This window comes from Homarus americanus, unplaced genomic scaffold, assembly GCF_018991925.1.
Source record: "Homarus americanus isolate GMGI-L3 unplaced genomic scaffold, GMGI_Hamer_2.0 scaffold22960, whole genome shotgun sequence".
Lineage (NCBI taxonomy): Eukaryota > Metazoa > Arthropoda > Malacostraca > Decapoda > Nephropidae > Homarus > Homarus americanus.
The window spans coordinates 298,044-320,507 of record NW_024717471.1 but is presented as its reverse complement, the minus strand read 5'-3'; the positions used below and the strand labels follow the sequence as shown (position 1 = coordinate 320,507).

The window sequence follows — 22,464 nt, the reverse complement described above, 5'->3', positions numbered from 1 at the left end:
GAGAATACAATAGTCACTTAAAAAGCAATCCATTAATTAAAACTGATTTGATCGAGAAAAAAAAAACTTAATTAACTTCGTCAGCTCAGGTACATTTACGTGGGTACACAATATTCGCAATAGTAAAAACATCTTAGTCGATTCCAGCAATGTCACCTTAAAAATACTAATTTAATCAACACAGTGAACACGAAAGCCAGCTAGTGTTTAGAACTTAAATATATCCTTCAAGAGTGTATTCCATTAACATATTAAACCAATTACCAGTTTTATGTCGTAATCTTTAACTTCCATCAGAGGATCATAGTGCACACAAAACACACAAACAGACAATGTGTGTTTATGTTTAGTCATGTTTACGAGTGAAGGGAATTTTTTTTATAAACATTTAGATAAAACAAAATTACACTTAAGATGTTTTGAACACTTATTAACTCCTGGGAACGATGATGGAAAGGCAGGGAGAAAGGCTATGTTTATTCCCCCGCCAGTCACATGTTGAGTGTACTGTGCTTCAGATGGACTTGTGTAACTGGGAGAAGCAAGTGGTTGTTAAGTGCCTCGTACCGTAAGTGTCTGTATGTATGTAAGTTTACGGTATCAGTTCACCATGTAAACTTTCTTCTCCGTGTTGAAAATATATCCAGTTTATCATATCCTCATCAGACAACACACTGGTAGCTCCTGGCCAGCGTACTGTATGACGCGACACTAGCGCTCTTAATGGGATAAGAAGCGTAATTTTGGTTATTAAGAGTTACTGTAATGAGAGGAGAAGCACTCGGGTCTCACACACACACACACACACACACACACACACACACACACACACACACACACACACCTACATCATTCAGTCTACTACGGTTATGAGTATATTTATCTACTCGAGCAGCTCTACACCCTTGAAGAGAGAGAGAGAGAGAGAGAGAGCATTACTGTTGTCATTGATAGAACATTGAGTGTATCGGTATGCCGGGAGGAAAATACGACGATATATTGATGTATCGACCGAGTTATTATTTTTCTAAAGCCGAGATAAGATTTTTATATAACAAAATTGTTCGAAAGTTGATATTTATTAGGTTTATTTTTTAATCCAAAGTTCTACCAATTATTAATACTTCAACTATAGTGAAACCTCCATGTAACGGATTTCCCTCTTCATATAATCCGTCAGCTGGGGGGTTTCACATATAACAGACACTCGATATAAAGGAATTTCATCTGTATAGTTCGTTAGATGGAAGTTACACATCAAATAGACCCTCGATATAACGGAATTCCCTCTCCATGTAGTCCGTTAAATAGAGGTTATACTGTATTATTATTATTATTACCTGTAGTTCCAACACAGGTACACTAACGAGCTCTCAAACTGATGTACAAAAATGTCAAAGTTTATTTTCTCCTTTAAATCCGACCGTGACCTTGACTAGCTCTGCCCTCGGCCTCTCAGGTAAAAACCATTTCATAAACATTAGTCTCACCTGAGTCAGTTGTGTACATGACAACCTCCCAAACACAAAACGGAAAGTCTGACCCTCAAATTAACAAATAGGAAAGTGTCAGTATCAGTGCTGGATGACATTTCTCGTGGGTAGATTTACAGGAAAAAAATTTAAGTCAATTAAGTTTAAAGGGTGATACTATAACAGCGTGTGGTCTACAGGTTATTTAGGTCAGGTCAGGCTAATGGTATTTTGTAGACCGCACGCTCTTTTGAAGCCAGGAGGTTGTTCACATTGTTTATACTGAAGCCGCTTAAATATATATACTGCAGCAGCCCCGAGGTCCATTACTCTCTTAGCCATTATGGTGAAGGAAAACGACCACCACAATAGATGGTGTAACTGTAGAAAATCTTCATGACCTTGTAGGATCTTACATCTGATGTTTACTGTAGTAGACCTGACCATTTTGTAGTAATAGGTAAACTTAAACGGCATGATGCCTAAAACCTGTAGTGTTAATCTGTTTTGTTAATATTATTGTCTTGTTTGGCACACAGTTAATACCTGATTGTTAATGTCGTTAATATTAATTTCACTTTACTAATCAAACAATACTTCAGTTTGAAATATAAACACAAGACTGACCTTATTTTCTTGAGTGAATAAAATATGAAGTGACGAGAAGGAAAACCAACCTGGAATTAAACACTCCTTATTTTTTTTAGGTAAATATTATTAGTTCCAGGTGGTGGCAGGTGCGTACCCAAGGTGGTGTGGGTTGGGGGGGGGGTGGTCTTTCTCTCATTAGGGGCTCCAAGGGGTGGGGAGGTTGTGTTTAAAAAAGGTGTTTACTTATGACCCACATGTTAGGGTTCCGACACTCACGCTACCCCAGGTTAGGCCTCAATGGGGACTCTATCGGCACTCCACTAACAAGGCCATTCTCCACTACTGTTTAATTCCACCTCTCCCATAACACACTGTGGAGAATGTGTCTCAACCCGCCATTGGAATAAAAAATAATATGGTCAAGTAGGAATTAGTCTTGAAAAATACTGTAACTAAACTGATCTATGTAATGTTCAGTCATGAGTATTATGGTACAGTTGGTTCACCTGTAGACCCCATGTGCCACTTCAGGACCAGTTCCTCGCCCTCCAGTGTTACATTAAACTCCTAAAACAGTTCGCCGCATTAATTTTCAGTTCAAGGACAAACAAGTTTTTTTGATCCCATAATGTCTTGAGAACTATTGTTTTCATTACGATTTCGTCCAGAATATCACCATACTGCTTCGAGGTCTGGTATAAAACGGTTGTCAATCTTTCACGCAATTTTTTCTGGTGAAAGCTTTATAAAACCTCCCTGTGCTACTAAACCCTTCAGCCTAGTCTATCAACCACTACGTCGTAAAGCACTAAGCTATCACTCAGAAAATCCTGCCAGTGGTTGTTAATCTATTGCTCTATTAGATTCTATATTAGTTTTAATAAATATTGAACCTTTAACAACGTATCCGCACCAAGTTCCCACAACAGTGAAGTAAGTTAACCAGAGGGCCATCCAACCACACGGACTTAACCTCCCCTACACAACACCTCAAGATTATACAACCCATCACGGGAACAAACCACCAGCCTGAGACACCGGGGGTTACACACAGGCCTTTCCTTCCAGCCTTTGACGAGCACTCATCCCCAACACCCGCCATTGAGCTATGTCTACTGACCCGAGAGAGGACTATTGACAAGAAAGACGAACTGCACTTTCACACCAAGGGTTCTGTGTACAAGTCTTGCAACATAACTAACTTAAAGGCTCATACAATACTTATTTGTTGTCCAGAGCGCGGAGGAGAGTTCCGGAAAGTGAGAGTGAGTGTGTGTGTGTGTGTGTTTCTCGGGGAGTAAGTGTAAATATATCTCGTGAGGTGCATGTGACAGGACGATCTACTCCCACTGAAATAAAACGGTAATGGACGATACAGCACCTGCCTGACGGAGACGCGACACATGCACGAGTCCAGCTCCCCCGTGGAGGCGTTGGCGGTCATCTTGCAGGTAAAGGTGAAGCGACTGTCCCACCGCACCGCGTGACCCGACACCTGTATCCTGTAAACAAACACAAAAGCATTATCAGTCACGTCTCTATATAAACAACACACACACACACACACACACACACACGTACGTTTCACTTAAAAGTTCTGTACAATGAAATAAAAATCTAATGCATCAAAATTGGAATACATTAATGAACACAAATTGTAATCTACTGTCAAATTACACCCTATACTTAACATGTTTTAAGAGACATAGGGAGAGACTGTAGAATGTTGTTGTTTACATTCAAGAGACGAACAAACACACCTGGATGACGTATTAGGAGAGACGTATACTGTATCTCCTGCACGTCCACCACTTTACCTCGACAAATGGAAATTAATCTGAGTAAAGATGAAGACAAAAATGGAGATGACAAGGAAGAAGAAGAAGACAAAGAGGGAGAAGACGAAGAAGAGGACAAAGGGGAGAGGAGGACAGTTATGAGGAGTGAGAGGGAGTGTCTAGATAACAGTACCAGTCAGGGAGAGGAAGGACACACGCGGGAGAATTATTAAACTGCCTCCATGATACGACGACCACAAACAACAGAGCAGGTTCGTCTCTTTCTCCAGATCTATCCGGATGCTCACCTTGACGCCGGGCAGTGTACAGTAATTAGCTCTTTCTTTACTTCAAAACGGTGAGGTAACAGTAAGGCAGGTAGCAGTCAGGAGTTGATCAGATGATGGAAGGTCAAGTGAGGTTGGAGGTCAGGTGGGAGAAAAGTCAGGTCACGTGTGTTGGTGGAGGAGGAGGGGGGTATGAGGAACAAGTAGTGGTGATTGTGAGGTATGCGGGAGTGATAGCCACGTCCGTACCTCCACGTGGGTCAGTTCTGATAGACCACCTCCCACCCTCCTCCCTCGTGTTACTGACAACAGAGCCTACACCAGCACTCATCTCCACCTTGCTACGACTCCTGTAGCTAATTATATGGTAAAACCTTGTGCCGGTGAGTGCTTGTGGTTCATTAAAATTACAAAAGGTGACAACAACAGCAATAACAGGAACAGCTGGTCTTTAGATGGAACACGACACTAAACTGCAGCAGCTGGCCCCGCCCACCTGGGAGAGCCACCTTGGCACCTTCCGCTCCCCCTTGTTGCTCCCCATTAAGGGGTTAACACGTGTCTTCAAAGAACCAATTTCCTGCCTCACCTCCACCGCCCCCACCACCTCTCCCAGCTGGCCCTCATCCGGCACCCCCCCCCCTTCACTCGACATCCTCCCTCACCCGCCACCCTCCCTGCCTCACCTGGTACTTTTCCTCACCCAACATCTTTCCTCTCTGACAAACCTGACATGTTTCCTCCCTCACCCGGCACCCACCCTCCCTCACCCGGCACCCACCCTCCCACATCCGGCACCCACCCTCCCTCACCCGGTAACCACTCTCCCACATCCGGGGCACCCGTCCTCCCTGACCCTGTACCCTCCCTCATCATAAACAAGGGACACTAACACCTCGTGGGAGGGAGTTAGTGAGGGTGAAGACCGCAGTGCGGGCGGTGACCAAACAGTTGGCTCCCGCTACACCGTTAATATCCGTCCAATCAATAGAGACCCTACGTCTTCCTCCCTCTCTCTACTCCCTCGACCGCCCACTCCCACCCTCCACCGCCCACATCAACCCTCGACCACCCATTTCAACCCCCTGACTGCCCATTCCCATTCGCTCACTCTCACCTCAGACCACCCACACCCAGTGGGAAGGTATGATGGGCAAGCAGGAAGGTTAAGCAAGGTGGGTAGGTAGAATAGGCAAGTAAGTTAGGGTAGATAGTGTAGGCAAGCAGGTTAGGGTAAGCAGGGTGAGTAGGTAGAGTTGACAAGTAGGCACGGTAAGCAGGGGGCAGGCAGGCAGGCAGACGGGGAGAGGACACAAGAGAGAGCGATGTGTTGTGGCAGGGAGAGACGTCTGCATCCGGGGTGTGAAGGGCAGACCTGGTGGCGGGTAGAGCCAGGGCAGGTGGGCAGGGCAGAGGGGACAGTTAAGGTAAGGGCTGAGGCGGGAAGGTAAGGTAAGGGCTGGGGCGGAGTAATAAAACAGTGTACAAGGTTGACCGCTAATAGGAGAGAGGTTCCACAGTTATACATAATGTTCCATAAATAACCAGGATGCTACAGATGCTACAGGAATACCTAAATGATCCTACAGACATACAGGACAACCCCCTACACACACAAACCTAACTTTTCACACTAAATAAGACACTGGCCATAAACAGCATAGCCAAGCCTGAAATTTTGTCAAGGTGTTGTTTACATTATCACCTTTACCTCTGACCAAGAACTTTATTAGCCACTGTCCAGTAACCTGTAACTGTTATCTTTGACCACAGTTATATCATATCGTTTTTTAGTGAGTAGCGTTTAATCCATATGTTAAGTTTCATTAAAATTGGTTCTGCCGTTTTCCGAAATAGTGTGCGTTCACGTCGACACAAACACAGTTACTGATGAATTTTAACAATGATTTACTGAGAGAGAGAGAGAGAGATTGTCGACCCCCCCCCCCCCGCCCAGGACGCTTGCACCGGTCAGAGGATCCCGCCCACGCCCCCTCAATGGTACATCCGGGCAACATGGCCTCCCATCCCTACCCTCTACCCTAATGTACTTCACCACCACCACCACCGCCGCCGCCGCCTCCTCATCCTCCCACACCAACTCTGGTTAAATACGAAATAAATTCTTTATACGGAGGACATTAATACACCTGTCATTTTTGGGGAGACGCAGGAGACTTTAAGTGTGAGTGAGGGAGGAGTAATAGTGTGGGTGGAGGCAGTGTGGGTGGTAGCGCGGGTAGAGAGAGAGAGGGAGGAAGTGTGGCAGGTGGGCTGGGACGTCGGGTCACCTCAACAAGTGAGCAAGAGGGCCGTGGGAGCCACAACTTGCCACATTACCCGCACTCATCATCACTTGTGGCGTGTACCTCAGGGGGTCAGGGAACTCGTCTACTCTCTCTCTCTCACTTTCTCTCTCTTTCTCTCTCTCCAATAATAACTGATAACACGAAACTATCCAATTACGAGAAAATCACCCTAAATCTGTGTGAAAATTGAGGGTATTAAGAGGAATGATTATGTGTAGGTGGAAGGGCTCTGACATAAGTGTATCTTGGAATTAGCAAACACCAGTGTGGCCCCCCCTGACTACACTACACCTCTTACCACAACCCTCTCGTAACACACCCAGCAATCACCATCCTCCCACACTAACACCACCCTACCTATCACCATCCTCTACACCACCCCACCAACCATCCCTCCTCACAAGGCTTACACCACCACACACTTGCCTTGCCAAATTAAGCCGCACCATCACCACCACCACCACCACCACTTCTAAAACATTCACAGGGTAATACCTGGACACATCTACACACACTAATTCACTCGGTTCAAGGTGTTTCTCCCGGACTCCTTACGCTTGTTTCATTGTGTTTTGCGTTGTGTATCGGAAGCCTTCACCGTCGCGTAAAAGTTTCTCATTTCATACAACTCTTCATCGAAACACTGCATTATGTTCCATGAGATTTAATTATTTCTACTGAAGGACTAGAGATGTGTGGGTCTCTATGTTTTTAAGTTCATATGTGTGTGTGTGTGTGTGTGTGTGTGGTCATCAGCAGCGGTGGTGTGGTGGCTTGGTAGTGAGGGTCGTGTTACACAGCTGCCCGGCCATCATCATCATGTGACCAGCTTGTCCTTGGTGAAAGATCTGCTTGTCCCTCAACACACACCCCCGCCTATCACAGTCCCACTCGTCCAAGAAATAATACAGGAGCTTCGTCTTAGAAATCACGTCGCAATAACGCTTAAAAATCCTCCTCGCAATCACTTATTATCTGTTAAAATCCATAAATAACAATCACTCCTATACACTATTATATACATATCTACTAGTAATCTATCATTCATATTCCAACTAGTAACTCTAAAACAACCTTCACGACCCCAATTCCCACCTATCCTAGCCTGACCCAATCTCTGCTGGTGCCAATATTCACATGCGCTACAACCATCATGTCATCTCTCTCTCTCTCTCTCTCTCTCTCTCTCTCTCTACATGTGTGCCAGTTCTCACCACTACTGTCAATATTTGTACCTTTCCCCACCTGTTCTACTACAATTACCTGGGTCATTGCGCTATACGTGTGTCGACCCCCCCTACTTATATCAACCAACTCTCACCTGTGTCAACCAGTTCCAACCATTCTCCCACCTGTGTCAACCAGTCTCCCACCTGTGTCAACCAGTACCAACCATTCTCCCACCTGTGTCAACCTGTGCTAACCATTCTCCCACCTGTGTCAACCAGTACCAACCATTCTCCCACCTGTGTCAACCAGTACCAACCATTCTCCCACCTGTGTCAACCAGTACCAACCATTCTCCCACCTGTCAACCAGTCAACCAGTACCAACCATTCTCCCACCTGTGTCAACCAGTGCCAACCATTCTCCCACCTGTGTCAACCAGTACCAACCATTCTCCCACCTGTGTCAACCAGTACCAACCATTCTCCCACCTGTGTCAACCAGTACCAACCATTCTCCCACCTGTGTCAACCAGTACCAACCATTCTCCCATCTGTGTCAACCTGTGCTAACCATTCTCCCACCAGTACCAACCAAAACCCCCGTAGAGCCAAACTTAGGTCAATGCCCCTTCACCGCCTTCCCCGTAGGTACCATTCCCACAGACTCAAGGGGGAACTAGACACGTGCGTCGCCTCTCAACCAGTCGAGAGAGGGAAGGGGTGGAGTTATTTCAGGGTCTTCACATGTGGTAGTGGTGGTAGGGGGCGAGACTACAGGAGTGGAGGGAGAGAGCTTCTTTAGCTACAGTTTCCTTGTGGCAGTGGCTTACTTCCCTCTACACAGTCTACAGTCACCGTTACTATTGGCTTAAGTATCATATCTTATAATGCTGTTCTGTAGGTGTGTTAAGAGTCACTACCTGTCAAATATTAAGTCAGACTTAGACGGTATCTCTCACTTAAAACTTTAATCCCATCTCGCTAAACTATGACCAGCCTCTGACGTGTTCTTTTGTGTATAATGGCGTCGTTCAAATTCTCCACCCTTCAATGTTTACCCACCACAATGCATTGACTCAAATACTTTTTTTTAACACTAACATACAAATGCATGTTCTAGTTACAAGCACGAAGACCAGATCTATATTAAAGATTATCACTAATTATTATTTCAGCTTAGAATTTTTGCTCACAGAATTACGTGTACACAAACTCACTGGATATATCAAGGGCGACCTCACCTAGATATGACGATAGCAAACTACGCGGACATCAAAGGTGATACCCTTTATATTAATCAGGTAAATTATCAGTAAATATGTGGAATTTCAGGTATATCAATCAGTTAATATATACTGTATATATTTTTTTTTTCATGGACGAATTTAATTTATTCTTTTTAAATACATTTGATAGAGTTATGAAGGAGACTTTATAGGCTTCAGGGGTCGTGAAATTAAGGGAATATTAGGGAAGACTTACCTGTTGGGGGAAGATCTACTACCTGTTGGGGAAAGATCTACCTGTTGGGGGAAAGACCTACTACCTGTTGGGGGAAAGACCTACTACCTGTTGGGGGAAAGACCTACTACCTGTTGGGGGAAAGACCTACTACCTCTTGGGGGAAAGACCTACTACCTCTTGGGGGAAAGACAACCATCCAAGTAACACAGTGTAGACAATTACCAATCGCATTAATGGCCGTTGCTGCTGTAATTATCGCCGACATAAGCAGGTGAGAGAACTACAAATGCCAGCAGCAGCATTTAGGACAGCGAGATAAGCATTACATCCTGCTGGCCGCTGTGGTTATCACTTGACCCAATACTGCACCTGTCAGCACACCTTTGAAGACATCACCAGAGAATTAAGCAGGTGAATATTTCTTGGTAGCGTCGTTTTTTAATCTCTCTCTCTCTCTCTCTCTCTCTCTCTCTCTCTCTCTCTCTCTCTCTCTCTCTCTCTCTCTCTCTCTCTCTCTCTCTCTCTCTCTCATAAACACCTGAACTTTAATTACCACCTCCAAGACAAAAATTACCATACTAGTCATGCCACCAATACTAATGTTAGGAGCCCTACAATTCACTCTCGACCTATAATGTAAACTATATACCGTATAATTTATGCAGCAGGGTAAGGCATAGTAAGGTCAAATGCCTCACAAGACAAATGACCTTACAACTGTATGTAATAACACTCCTCCGTCCCCCATCTACAGTGTGTATGAAGCCTCACAAGATACATAAACTAACCTAACCTTACTTAACCTACATAAACCTAACGTAACCTAGCCAACGTAAACCTAGCCTACGCAAACCTAGCCTAACCATCAGCCTGTACAACACTGTTTCAGGTAAGGCGACAGGCCATAGTCTTCGTTGACCTTTCCACCTGCCACACCCATTAAACATCACCATCCACTTGGGAAACAGCTCAATGCATCTATTTCACCAGTTCTCATCCCAAGGTTTTCACCCCATGCACGAAAACAGAGGATTATTATTATTATTATTATTATTATTATTATTATTATTATTACTATAATTATTATTATTTTTCTCACTTGTCATTATATAACTGGTGTAGCTATCACAGTCAACAACTGTAGCTTTCCCTCAGTGCCACAGTCACCCATTCCCAGCCACCTCACGCACCTCCTGGCCATCATCAACATTAAATAACCGCGGTGACGGTACACGACCCTGCGGCACCCACCCTCACAGTCGTTATAACAGAGATTTCTCTTGTATTAGATCAGGTGTCAACAGTGTTGGTAGGCAAAGGTAAATATACTGTTAATACCGGTTATGTAATGTAGATTTATTAGGGTCTCACACACACACGAGATTGTGCACCCAGAGCAAGCAGGTGTATGCAATTGAAATTTGTCAAATAACTGTGTGTGTCGAGTAAAGCTCAGTGTTGCTGATTGGCCTTTTGGTGACAGTCGTGTAAAGAAGAAAAATCTCTCGAACAAACTTGCAGTGAATAGCTCGACACAAATGGCTGGGAGTGCAAACTTTAGCGTCAATTGATTCTATGATTCTGGTGCAGTCGTAAACATGTTTTTTTTGCACTTGGTTGTTGCGGAAACCACAGTATATTTTTTTACGAGAATTTGTCATATGAAAAACACGTTGAAAGATTAACTACAAATTGACGAGCAACTTGAAATGGCGACGGAGGGACGATACATACTGACCTCGCCGGACTGTCGCAAATTCAATTATATCTTCAGCCTGGTTAACTAACGGAATTTTTATTTAATCTGTGAGGAAACGTAATTAATTCTATGTGTTAATCAAGAGTGAGGTCGTCGGAGGTAAGACACGACAAACATCCAGCCAGCCTCGAGGATCCACCTCACCTGGAAGCCACCAAGAGAGAGAGAGAGAGCGAGAGAGAGAGAGAGGGAGAGAGGAATCATGTACAGAAGAAAAAACTTGAAGGTTAAACTAAACATTCCATCAGTTAACTTTGTAAAATACACACACACACACACACACACATATATATATATATATATATATATATATATATATATATATATATATATATATATATATATATATAGAGGGTTGGAGAAGATTATTAAGGGTTGGGGAAACTATTGATGGTTTGGGAGGACTATGGGGGGTTGGGGAAGCCTATGGGGGGTTGGGGAGACTATGGAGGATTGGGGAGACTATGGAGGGTTGGGGAGACTATGGAGGGTTGGGGAGGACTATGGAGGGTTAGGGAAGATTACTTGGGAAGGAGCAGTACTATTTATGATTTGGGAAGGATTGGGGGAAGGTTGGGGAGGATAATAGTGTAAATTTTGAGGTTTTTTATTCATATGAAAATCGAAAGAGAGAATGGAAGGTGGGAGGTAATAGCGACCCACTGTCCTACAGCGTGTACTGAACCAAGTCATCAACAGCAACTCATAATAAAAGTTGTTGTGCTGAACACTAGCTATATGACGTCACAGTTGGAGGGTAACTGTGATTGGTTGTTGAGCTGCACAGTGGTGACGTCATCCAAAATGGCGGTCATGAGATCACCCCCCACTTATGAGTTACTGTTGAGGATTTTGTAGTCCAGTGCATCAATAGTACATCTCTCGGAGAATATATAAAGAAAATGTTAATGTTTCGTGCTTTATATGATAAGGATTTAGTTTCTTCCATCAGATATATTTTTTTTCACTTGTATTATTGACTTAATGATTGATAATGAAGTGTTACTTATTAATAATAGTATGCAGGGTTATTATTATTAAGGGTTGGGGAGAACTTCGTCAGGTAGAGAGAGAGAGAGTATACAGTACCTCAAAAATGGTTAGGTTAATATTTGGGACGGTCAGCTGCACCTTGCGGGCCCTCACCCCTGTTATACTCTTACGTGACCTCTCTTCCTGACTCCTGCTTGACCCCAGATGCTGTTCCTCCTCCTGCTTGACCCTCTTCCTCCCTTCCGTCACCCCAGTTGGCAGCGGCGAACAACACAACGCGGTCGCCTTTAACGTATTCAGGGGTCGCCTCAGACTCTACACGGCACGGCATATAAAATACAGTTGGAGTCCGCCCTCTCTCGCAGCCACTGGGTCCACCAACACGACAAATTAATCTCCACCATCACCTCCACCCAGTCCCACCCTTCCATCACCCCCACCCCCCACCACCACCACCCAGTCCCACCCTTCCATCCCACCTTCCATCACCCCACCCCCCCACCACCACCCAGTCTCACCCTTCCATCCACCCCCCACCCAGTCCCACCCTTCCATCACCCGACACCAAAATAGAGGCGTTATTTTATCATTCTTCCATCACGTAACATTAAAAAACACGTTATATTTTTTCCATTGTTCCACCGCCTGACAACAAAAGCGCCACGTTTATTTTTTTATACCATTAAACAAAGCACACGGAAAAATACTCCTAAAAATTATATTATCAGCTCGACCTATTTTTTTTTTTTTTTTTTGTTAGACATGGAAGAAAAACATTTTTTTTTTTAATAATTGTTCCGTGCGGGAGAGGAACAAAGGGGTAGGAGAGGGAGGGTGAGGACACGACACACTGAGGGAAGACAAAATAACACCCGCTGCGTCTCATCTGTACAATGACTCCTCTCTCGTGCATGACCTCCTAACTTCAAACTCTAAAAAACAACAAATTATTTCCCAAAACACAACATAAACTATAACCTTTCAACCAATCCTTAAATATATAAGAATAACTCGAACCAAGTTAAACAAAGACTCGCAAATCACTAGGGAAAGACGCCTCAACTATGTATTATGACTGACAATGACAGGTGACAAACGTATATTTTTTTTTCTAATAAGCACACCACAAAGTAGATAATGTCCACTAAAACACAACTCAGACGAATCAATACACACAACCTATGAACTTAACATTATTGTGGTCATTAAGTCTTTTTTCTGAGTGACCAGTGAGTGTCCAGTGCCGCGTGGAGCAAGAACAGCAGGAGTGACAGAAAATCTCTCTCTCTCTCTCTCTCTCTCTCTCTCTCTCTCTCTCTCTCTCTCTCTCTCTCTCTCTCTCTATAAAGCTGAACACACTTTCAACCCAAGAGACGCAAGCTTGGGATAACGATCTCTCACCTCCATGAATAATATACAAAAGAAATTTAAGGCCTCAGAGGACACACACACACACACACCGTAATTGATATATTCCAAGAGAGAGAGAGAGAGAGAGAGAGAGAGACGTCAGAACAACCAACAGAAGGTAAACAAACCGTAACTACCTACACCAAACATGACCCAACACCCAATCCAAGAGGTGTCCTAAGTTACCAGGAGAGACATTCTTAACACAGCGACAAAGCACTTGGCATCCTACACTGGGGAGGGGGGGGTCAAGTGCCAGAACCACACAATTGTCTAGTTTGATGGAGATTTTCTGTGAGGATGAAAGAGAATAAGTTTTCCTCCTCATAAAAAACCAGGGTGGAGTGTGGCCCGCGCCTCAGTTTGGTCACACTCGCTAGGGAAACATTGAAGTCCATCGTCACCAGGATGCCATGAATATTATACGATCATTCTTAAACAAATTCTTGTATTCATAACCTTTACATTTTACTAACAATCTGTACAAAAGAAAACAAACAGAAACCAACGGGAAACAAATATTAAAGCAGATAAATGACTGAAATAACTGACCTGACTATTGTAAATTCTATATGAACTCGTATGTAAATCTGACACTGCCACGAGTTGACTGAGGGAGAAAGAGTACTCGACAACATGGTGATAGTTGAGTGAGGGAAGTGAGGGTCATGTGATGCAGCTGGGGCGGGTTAAAGGAGAGATATGAACAGTAGGAGTCAGCCACGGCAAGGCAGGCAGCACGCACGCACGCACGCACACACGCACACACACACACTATACAAGTTCCATGTGTACTAATATCTACCAAGTATCGTATCTGAGATCTAACAAGACACCCAAGGGACGCACTTTGTCACACACTCACCCATACAAACACTCAGACGTGCTATGACACACACTCACTCACTCAGACTTAACATTGTCTCCGGGGTGCTACTCGATACGTTATCTCGATGCATTATCTACAGTACACGAGGGGTGAGCCGTACCCCAGGTAAAAGTTCACCTGTGTGTAGCGAATGCCCAGGTAGTCAAGCCCCAGGGGTGGAGGTGTATATGCCACGATCCTCTTCAATTACCTGGTGACCTAAAACCATTAATCGGCTTGGAGGGATGATCCACAGGAGATGTAATGGTTGACTTTGAAGGTGATACTCCAAAGCTATGTGGGGGGTGAGAACATCAGGAGGGGAGCATTATCAACAGAGAGGGGGGGAGGGGTAATATTCAAGGGGCAATTCTCTCTCACTATCAGAGGGGGCGGCCGATGATCCTCCTTGACACACTCCCCCACTGATAACTTAACCCTCAACCCGTCACTAAAGTATTTCCTCCTGTGATAGCTACCGTGCTCACACCTCACACCATCTTCACTATTATCACATCACTACTATCACCATTACACCCCCACGACCTCACCACACCACCAGTAAGCATAGATCACACCTCTTAACTCCGCGTTCCTCCTAAACACAGTAACCTCGACACAGTTCCACTCTTGAAGACATACAACACGAGGAATGATAACGCACTGTGATATGATTGACAGGAATACGTCACACACGATCACTGTTTGTTACCTGACCATTACAAGACCTTCAGATGAATGCGGCGCTCATCTGTACCCGCCAGGAGGAATATGCCGAGCTGGGGGGGCTAAGGCAGGAGCAGAGAGAGAGAGAGACCTCAGCAGGAGAGCCGTGACCTTGTCGTCGGTAATAGCATGAGTCTCTGCAGGTGCTGGAGGGACAGGCTCTTCTCCCTCACTAACTCCTCCCCCCCCCCCATGCCTTTCCCTCACTCCTTCCCACAACACGAGGGGATGGGGGGGGGGGCTTATTTTGGTTAACAGTTACCTATTTAATGTATTAGGTATGATGTAACGACTGTCATTCAACCTTCAGGATATCTTAAGGTTAATCAAATGTTTCCCGGTATATTTTGTACATAAACATCCTGTGTGTGTGTGTGTGGTTGATTCTTCTTTTCAAGCACATTTAAAAAGGTTTAAATCGTAACTAATCTGCCATAAAGGCGAGTCATAATGTGTTCTAAATGTACTTAATAAAGAACTAGAGAGAGAGAGAGCGAGGTGTGAAGTTCTCGCTACTACTACTACTCCCTCACATAGCTGAGGTTGGGTACAGCTTTTGGCGTGGCGACCTTGAGCCTGGCCTCCTACCCACACCCATACACACCCACCTCCTTACTTCCTATCACACACAATCTTCACTCGTTTACCCTGCACCCAGAGGAGGAGGAGGAGGAGAGTGGCAGTGTTTATATGAACCTTTAGTGGAAGATACAAGTTGTCATTACCCATTAAAAAAAAAAAATAAACCCCGACTCTTACGCCACCATACAGTATCCCTTTTAAGACCTGTGGAACTAAAACTACACTGTGTTATGTCAAGTCCGGTTCGCTCTGGTTAGGTTAAGTTGGATTTGGTTAGGTTAGGTTAAAAAACATACCAAATTCAATGTTTTTGTTTGGGCTTACGTATAGTTAGTATGTACACGTATTACACCACAAGATCACCTAACCACCTCGCCTCACCTCACCCCACCCCCCCCTCACCCTAAAACCTCTCTCACCTGTTGGGTTATCTTCTTAATAATAACAAACAATGTAATCATATCAGGTGATCTTGTTATCTATAAATAACAATAATCTCTCAACACCCAGGAACGGGAGAGGATTAAGCCGTGTGCCCACTCGCTAGCTAGTCGGCCCACTGACTAGCTACTGACTCCACTCACTAGCTACTCAGCCCACTCACTTGCTGCTGGCTGACGAGAGGACAACTTGACTGATTAGCTGTCAGTTCTCTGCTAAGACTGACAATAAGGACAGTAATCAGTCCATCTCTACTGACAGGCTAAAAGCTCATCACATCTTTACTATTTTCGTAACGTTATGTTGTTTAAAGAACCACGTACGTGTGTTTCATTTAACTGAATCAGGTGACGTCAATTCAGAGGCAATACTCATATGTTTTATTAACCACAAACTAGGAGCCACAACCACACACTAGCACACACCACAACCACACTAGTAACCACAACCACCACCCCCCCCCCCACACATACATACTAGTAACCTGCCATGTATAATACGGAGATTAACCTTGTAACCAACTTCATAATAAATATAATCCAGTGAGATAACGGCGCTCACACACACACACACACACACACACGGTACTAAAGTGACTGACAAACACACACTATGACGCTCACAATACAAGATGATAAATAATCCTAGCTACCGAGAAGAAGAAAAGGAAAGCCAACCACAGTGCACAGCTGCTCCCAAGATATACCAAGCAGCTTATTGTGTCTGGTTTAACGAGAACTAGTGTTTCCGGATCAGGTTACACTTGTGGGCGGCAGCGGAGGAAGGAAGGAGGAGGAGGAGGAAGAGGGAAAAGGAAGGAGAAGGAAGGAGGAAGAGGGAAAAGGAAGGAGAAGAAAAGGAAGGAGAAGAAAAGGGGAGGAGGAGGAGGAGGACGGGGGTATAGGAGAAGGAAGGGGAAGGAAGAGAGGAGGTAGAGGGAAGGGAAAGGGGGAAGAAGAGGAGGAAGGAAGAGGGAGGAGAGGAAAGAAGAGCAAAAATTATACCGAGAAGAAGGAAACAAAGGGAGTGAGGGAGAAGATAAGAACAACAACAACAACACTAGTCTCTTGTCTGTAGCTAGTAACACACACACACACACACACACACACACACACACACAATCAGTAACCCGAACACGTACACAAATATAAAACAAACCAATGTATTTTTTTTTTAGAGGAGGAGGAAGGAAGGAGAGTGATAAGACTTGGTTATAGAGAGACGGACAACTTCCTTCACACTCCCACACGTTACTAGGCTGTGGGGGAAGGTTTTCAGTATTCAATAACCCCCTTTGTTGTACCCAGTGAGTGTCTGTTTGTGTCTCAGGGTCATCGTACTTAGTTGATAGTATACGTCGTTTGTGAGGTGTGAAGTCAATCCTTTCCCCGATGTTCTAAGGTTCTGTCATCTTCCTTAAGTCCTAACACTACTTTTAACCATTTACATGAAGCTGACGACTCTCTGGATGTGTGTTTTAGTTTCCTATATATAGAAAAGCTGGGTTAAAGTTTACACTATCTTCTTGTAAACTCGACCAAGAAGTGCTGCTAATATTTACAAGATCAATCCGGTGTGTGTGTGTGTGTGTGTGTGTGTACTGCTGACAGGTTATAATAGACTGTGTAAGCCTGTGACATACACCATCACACTGGCTGGCTCTCCCGACCCTCCCACCACAACTATGCAACTTGGACGAGGAAGAACACGGTCCTGTCGAGTAGTAAACAAGGTCATGTCAAGTACCAGTGTTGTTGTTGTGAGTCGTTGTTGTTGTTGTGGTGGTGGTTGTTTTCCAGCACCCGTGGAGCGTCAAGCGTCAGTCAGGCCGTGAAGCTGTGGTGTGGCACTACGTAATTAACTTAAGAGAACGCCTTACTGTTGGTTCCATGAGCCTCCAACACAACCTAGGCTACCACATGTGTTTCCCTTCTCCTCTCCCACCCCCACACACAACCTACCACATGTCCCCCCCTCCTCTCCCACCCCCACATGACCTACCACATGTCCCCCCCTCTCCCACCCCCACATAACCTACCATGCTTCTCCTCCCACCCCACACAGCCACATGTCCCTCTCTCCTCACATAACCACAGTCCTCCCCGCACCCTGCTAACCTGGCTGCTCTCCCAGTCATCGCCCACTGGCCAGGTTCCTGCTCCCACCTTCCATAGCTGTAATCACAGAAACCTTTCTGTCTGTCCGCCTTCCACGCTGCAGTAAACTCAACGAGAGCTTCAAACATCACTGCAAGTCTAAAGTCGCAATGCTGCAGTTCGTCAAAGTCTGAGTATATCATGGTGAAGTCCAAGTCCATGAAAGCTAGACAGAAGTCCGGACTCTAGGACAATAACACAGCCTGGTGCACAAAACGACCATTATCTCCGCTTTAATACCACCATCTACAGTACACCACGACTCTTCCACTACACTTACACCCTCTCTCCTCTACAACACTTACACCCTGTCAAGCTCCTGTTAAAGTATCCAGTGCGTCTGTACCTTTCTCTGGTGTGATGAACTGTTCCCATACTAAACTTATTCATTCATCTGGCCTCACCCTACAGAGAGAAACTAAAGTAGACGTTAGTGGAGACAAATTCATTTCCCAAAGTCTCTGGATGTTTGAATCTTGTCCATTGTTAATCTATTTCATGTGAACCAGATCTTATGGGAAAGCTTTACAATACCGGGGAGTAGATATGACTATAATGACAGTCTTCTTGGGAACATATAGATGGTAATACTTGGTAAATTATTGAGGATGAAATTCAGAAGTTTCTCTTGTTGTGGAGTTAGAGTACCTCCTGACCCTCACCTGTCTGCCTCACCTTACACCACCAACCTCTCACCTTCGCAAACAATTATTTCCGTTTTAAGTTACTTTTATGATGATGGCCTCAGGTATTATAAAGTTAATTAAACACTGCTCTCTACCTTACAAGTATGTTTATTACTTAAATTCCCTGAAAATACAATGTTTATCTTATCCTTTAGCTCTTTCTTGCGGCTGTAGTCTGTTGCTTGGTGTGAGTCGGCCTCGTGACAGTCGCCAGCACCAACACAGTAATTGATTATATAACCCCCAGCCATTTCTCCTCCACCTCCAGTATCAATAATGTACCGAGAGCCCCCACACCCACCCCTCTCCCAACACCAAGGAGTAAGTCGTCACTGGTACATGATCAATAGTTACCTGACCCTCTGGAAGGTAAAAGTCACACAGAATATTTACGACATACCGGGTAGGGCGTGTCGGGTGGTGGGTCGTGAAGAGAAACACTCAGTCATTCTAAGGCAGCACACGTTGCTCTCCATACCTTTATCAGTGTTAAGCTCTCTCTCTCTCATATAACATACACCATCAGGTTAGTCTAACATAACCCACTTGTTTACCTTTATACTCCATGTCTTTCAATTATAACACTGGATAACACTCACACAGGGCGCCCCGGGGGTCTGGTCACTCTCGAGGGTTCACAGTCTCACACGTCGAGAAAATTCTTACGTTTATAATATCATTAAATGTTGTTTACCAGTAACCCTTGTCACCCCGGGTCTTGTATTCACGTCATACACACAGAGGGGGAGCACCAATCACCACCCACCACCACCAGCCTCGTGCCACCCCCCCTCTCCCCACACACACACTTTACATGCTTTATTTAACACTTACACTACACATTACATTACCTCTACACCCTCAACATACACCTACACAATGAACCAATCAATACCTTCCCGACATTTACATATTAACAACAAGATGTACTCAATAATGTTCACCTCCCACACAGGACCAAAATAGAACTGAACAAAGTACCTTGCAGTGTGTGTGTGTGTGTTTGTCCGTCCCTACTATCATATCTGCAGCACGTCAAGGTAGCTATCATCATGGGAACTCTTCAACCTGCCTGCTTCTCCCACACCCAACTCCATTATTACCACGCAAAGCACATAATTACAGGTACACACCTTTTGGGGGGATTATAAAACTAGCTATTATTCATGTGTAAACGAAACTACAGTGATTGTATTTGAAGAACCTTCGTTAATAATGATAAATATTAATAGGTGACTTGATTAATTAATTAGAGAAATATACCTTCAATAACCACAAGCCTTGAAATAAAATAATGCCCAGGTAAGTATTGATAATTACCTGAACCCATGAACTTCTCACCTGACCCTAGAACCTGTCACAACCCACGACCTGCCCACTCAACCCCATTACCTGTCACAACCCACGACCTCCCCACTCAACCCCATTACCTGTCACAACCCACGACCTGCTCCCCCCAAATAACCTGTCACAACCCAGGGCCCACTTACAAGGCCAGCTTCCGGACTCTCTTCCTAACTCCTTGATTGGTCCATTACGATAACAGCAACAGCCAGCCAGCGTGAAAGTGACCTCAACGTTGGTTAAGCCTTGAGGAGTATAGGCCGGCGTCACTAAACTGCCCTGTCTCTCTCTCAATTGTCCTGTCTTTCTGAGCCGTCTCTCTCATTTGTCTCGGGTTTCGGAACTGTCTCTCTCACTTGGATTGTCTGTCTGCCTGTCTGTCTTTATTTACCTCTCCTCAATCTTTTTCTCCCTCCCTCCCTCCCTCCCTCCCTCCCCTTCACCTCTCTCTCTCCTAAATCATGTCTCAAGTTCTCTCTCCTTTAGTCGTGCTACTCCTGTGCAAGCCAGTTCCCTACTTCATTTTGATCACCCAACTAGATAAGACCTGACCCGAGAGTTCAATCCAGGTCATGGGGGCAGAGGAACATCAGTCCCCTTCACTAGTGCGTTTACAGGGGCTGATAGTCATATAAACAATCCACAAATCATTACACGGAGATATTGTTTTAGTTTGATTCCATAGCATGTAAACAAACACAGGGCTGCCACACTGCACAAAACCTGACGAAAGTGACGAGACCCTGTAAACGCACAAGTGAAGGGGACTGTACTACCACGGCTGAGGGTATGATCGGGGTACAGTTCTTTATGCTTTCTGAACTTGATATTATGTTAAACGGTGGGGAAAGTAATCGCTGAATCACAACTTAAATTAATCCATATGGGTACATACTCTTTATCTAACCTAGCATAAAAACCTATTCTAATCTAACCCTAGCTTGAACATAGAGTGATCTAAAGATCCTTCATAGTGTCCGAGGCAAACTTGCAACTCACATTCTACAAACAAAATCAGGTGTTACATTGCCAAACCAGGCCGTGTCAAAATAATAATTCATCTCAGTCAGTAGATGGCTACAACATTGTGTTTCGTAGTGCAAACCATTGATCAAATGAACTCATAGAAAAAGTGACTAATCTTTTTTTTAAAAAACATTCTTTGTAGTACATGTTAACAAAAATCAGAGAATGAAATACTTCATACAAAATGCTCCTGCTTAACATGTTAGGGTGTTATATCTTTTTATTACACATCAGCAACATCAACAACATCAGTACATTTGTTGGGTCCAGCATGGCTCAAGTCCTCCATCCAGCTGGTATCTGAAAATAAGGAATGCTGGCAGCACAACAACGGTAGTCGATTGGTCCTTCTGATTATCCACCTTTTCATCGTCGACTTTCTTCTGATGTCAGCACAGCGTCTCTTCTGTCTTCACATAGCACGTTTTTCCTTCTTCAATACCGCACTTTGTAGGTCGTGTCACCACATCTGACTTCTTCTCACTTCCTCCTGGTTTCTATAATATTCCAGATGATTTTTCTGTTCACCTGCGCTTCCTCTACGTTTAGAGCATTTTCATATTCCAGATGAATTTTCTGTTCATCTGCGTTTCCGTCATATTCCAGATGAATTTTTCTGCTCCATCTGTATTTCTTTATACATCTTCGTTTTCAACATATTCCAGACGATTTTCTGTTCATCTGCCGTCGGCCCTCTCCGGCTGGGATGAAGCCGGTCCACTGTTTGGGCTGTCGTCTCCTTAGATAACTCGTAAGGCAGGTTCCGCGGACCAGGCCTCGCCCTCCGTACGTGAGTGTCGGCGAGACCAAAGACCGTCCTGTCTTACACCTTCCACAGTGGTGAATCCCTCCCTGGCTGGGCTCACCAGGGTTCGTTGTGTGGCACTTCATTCCACACTCCTTAACTTCCTAGTAGAAAAATATAAACTCTTCTTAATCCTAGACCAGGTAGGACTTGAAAGAAGTGGGGTGGTGCGTGGCGGGTGTGGTGCTGCATTCCTCACGCTGCTACTTCTCTTCTTATATGTGCTGTGGACGGATTCCGGCTAGCCATGGGGCGGTACTGTGTGTGACATTTGACAGAAACAATCCTAAAGGGATGATGGATTAGTTGGAAGTGCATTCGCAAAAAAAAACAGATATTTATTTTATAAGTTACGTCAATGTTTGGTAACTATTATTTCCGTCACGACAATTTTCTCATTAGGCTGGGTCGGGGAGTGAAGCTCTGCTCACTACATTGAATATTATTTATCACTACGCGTCAAAGAGTACATTACAAATCATACTAGCATAAAAACACACTGAGTGAAGCTCTGTAATTATCGCAATGTTAAGTAACACTAACCACCAATTTCGAAGCATAACTCACAGGACAAAACATTGGTGGTCACCCGGGCGGG

The 22,464-nt window shown here is 44.5% G+C and overlaps 1 protein-coding gene across 1 annotated transcript in view; it reads right to left on the bottom strand.

The window, feature by feature from the left end:
• Positions 1–22,464, bottom strand: part of LOC121858887 — a 167,203-nt gene that overhangs the window by 15,467 nt on the left and 129,272 nt on the right. Inside the window, exon 3 of the mRNA XM_042355537.1 lies at positions 3,445–3,650. Coding sequence (XP_042211471.1) covers positions 3,445–3,650 — 206 coding nt within the window. The remainder of the gene's footprint in view (positions 1–3,444; positions 3,651–22,464) is intronic.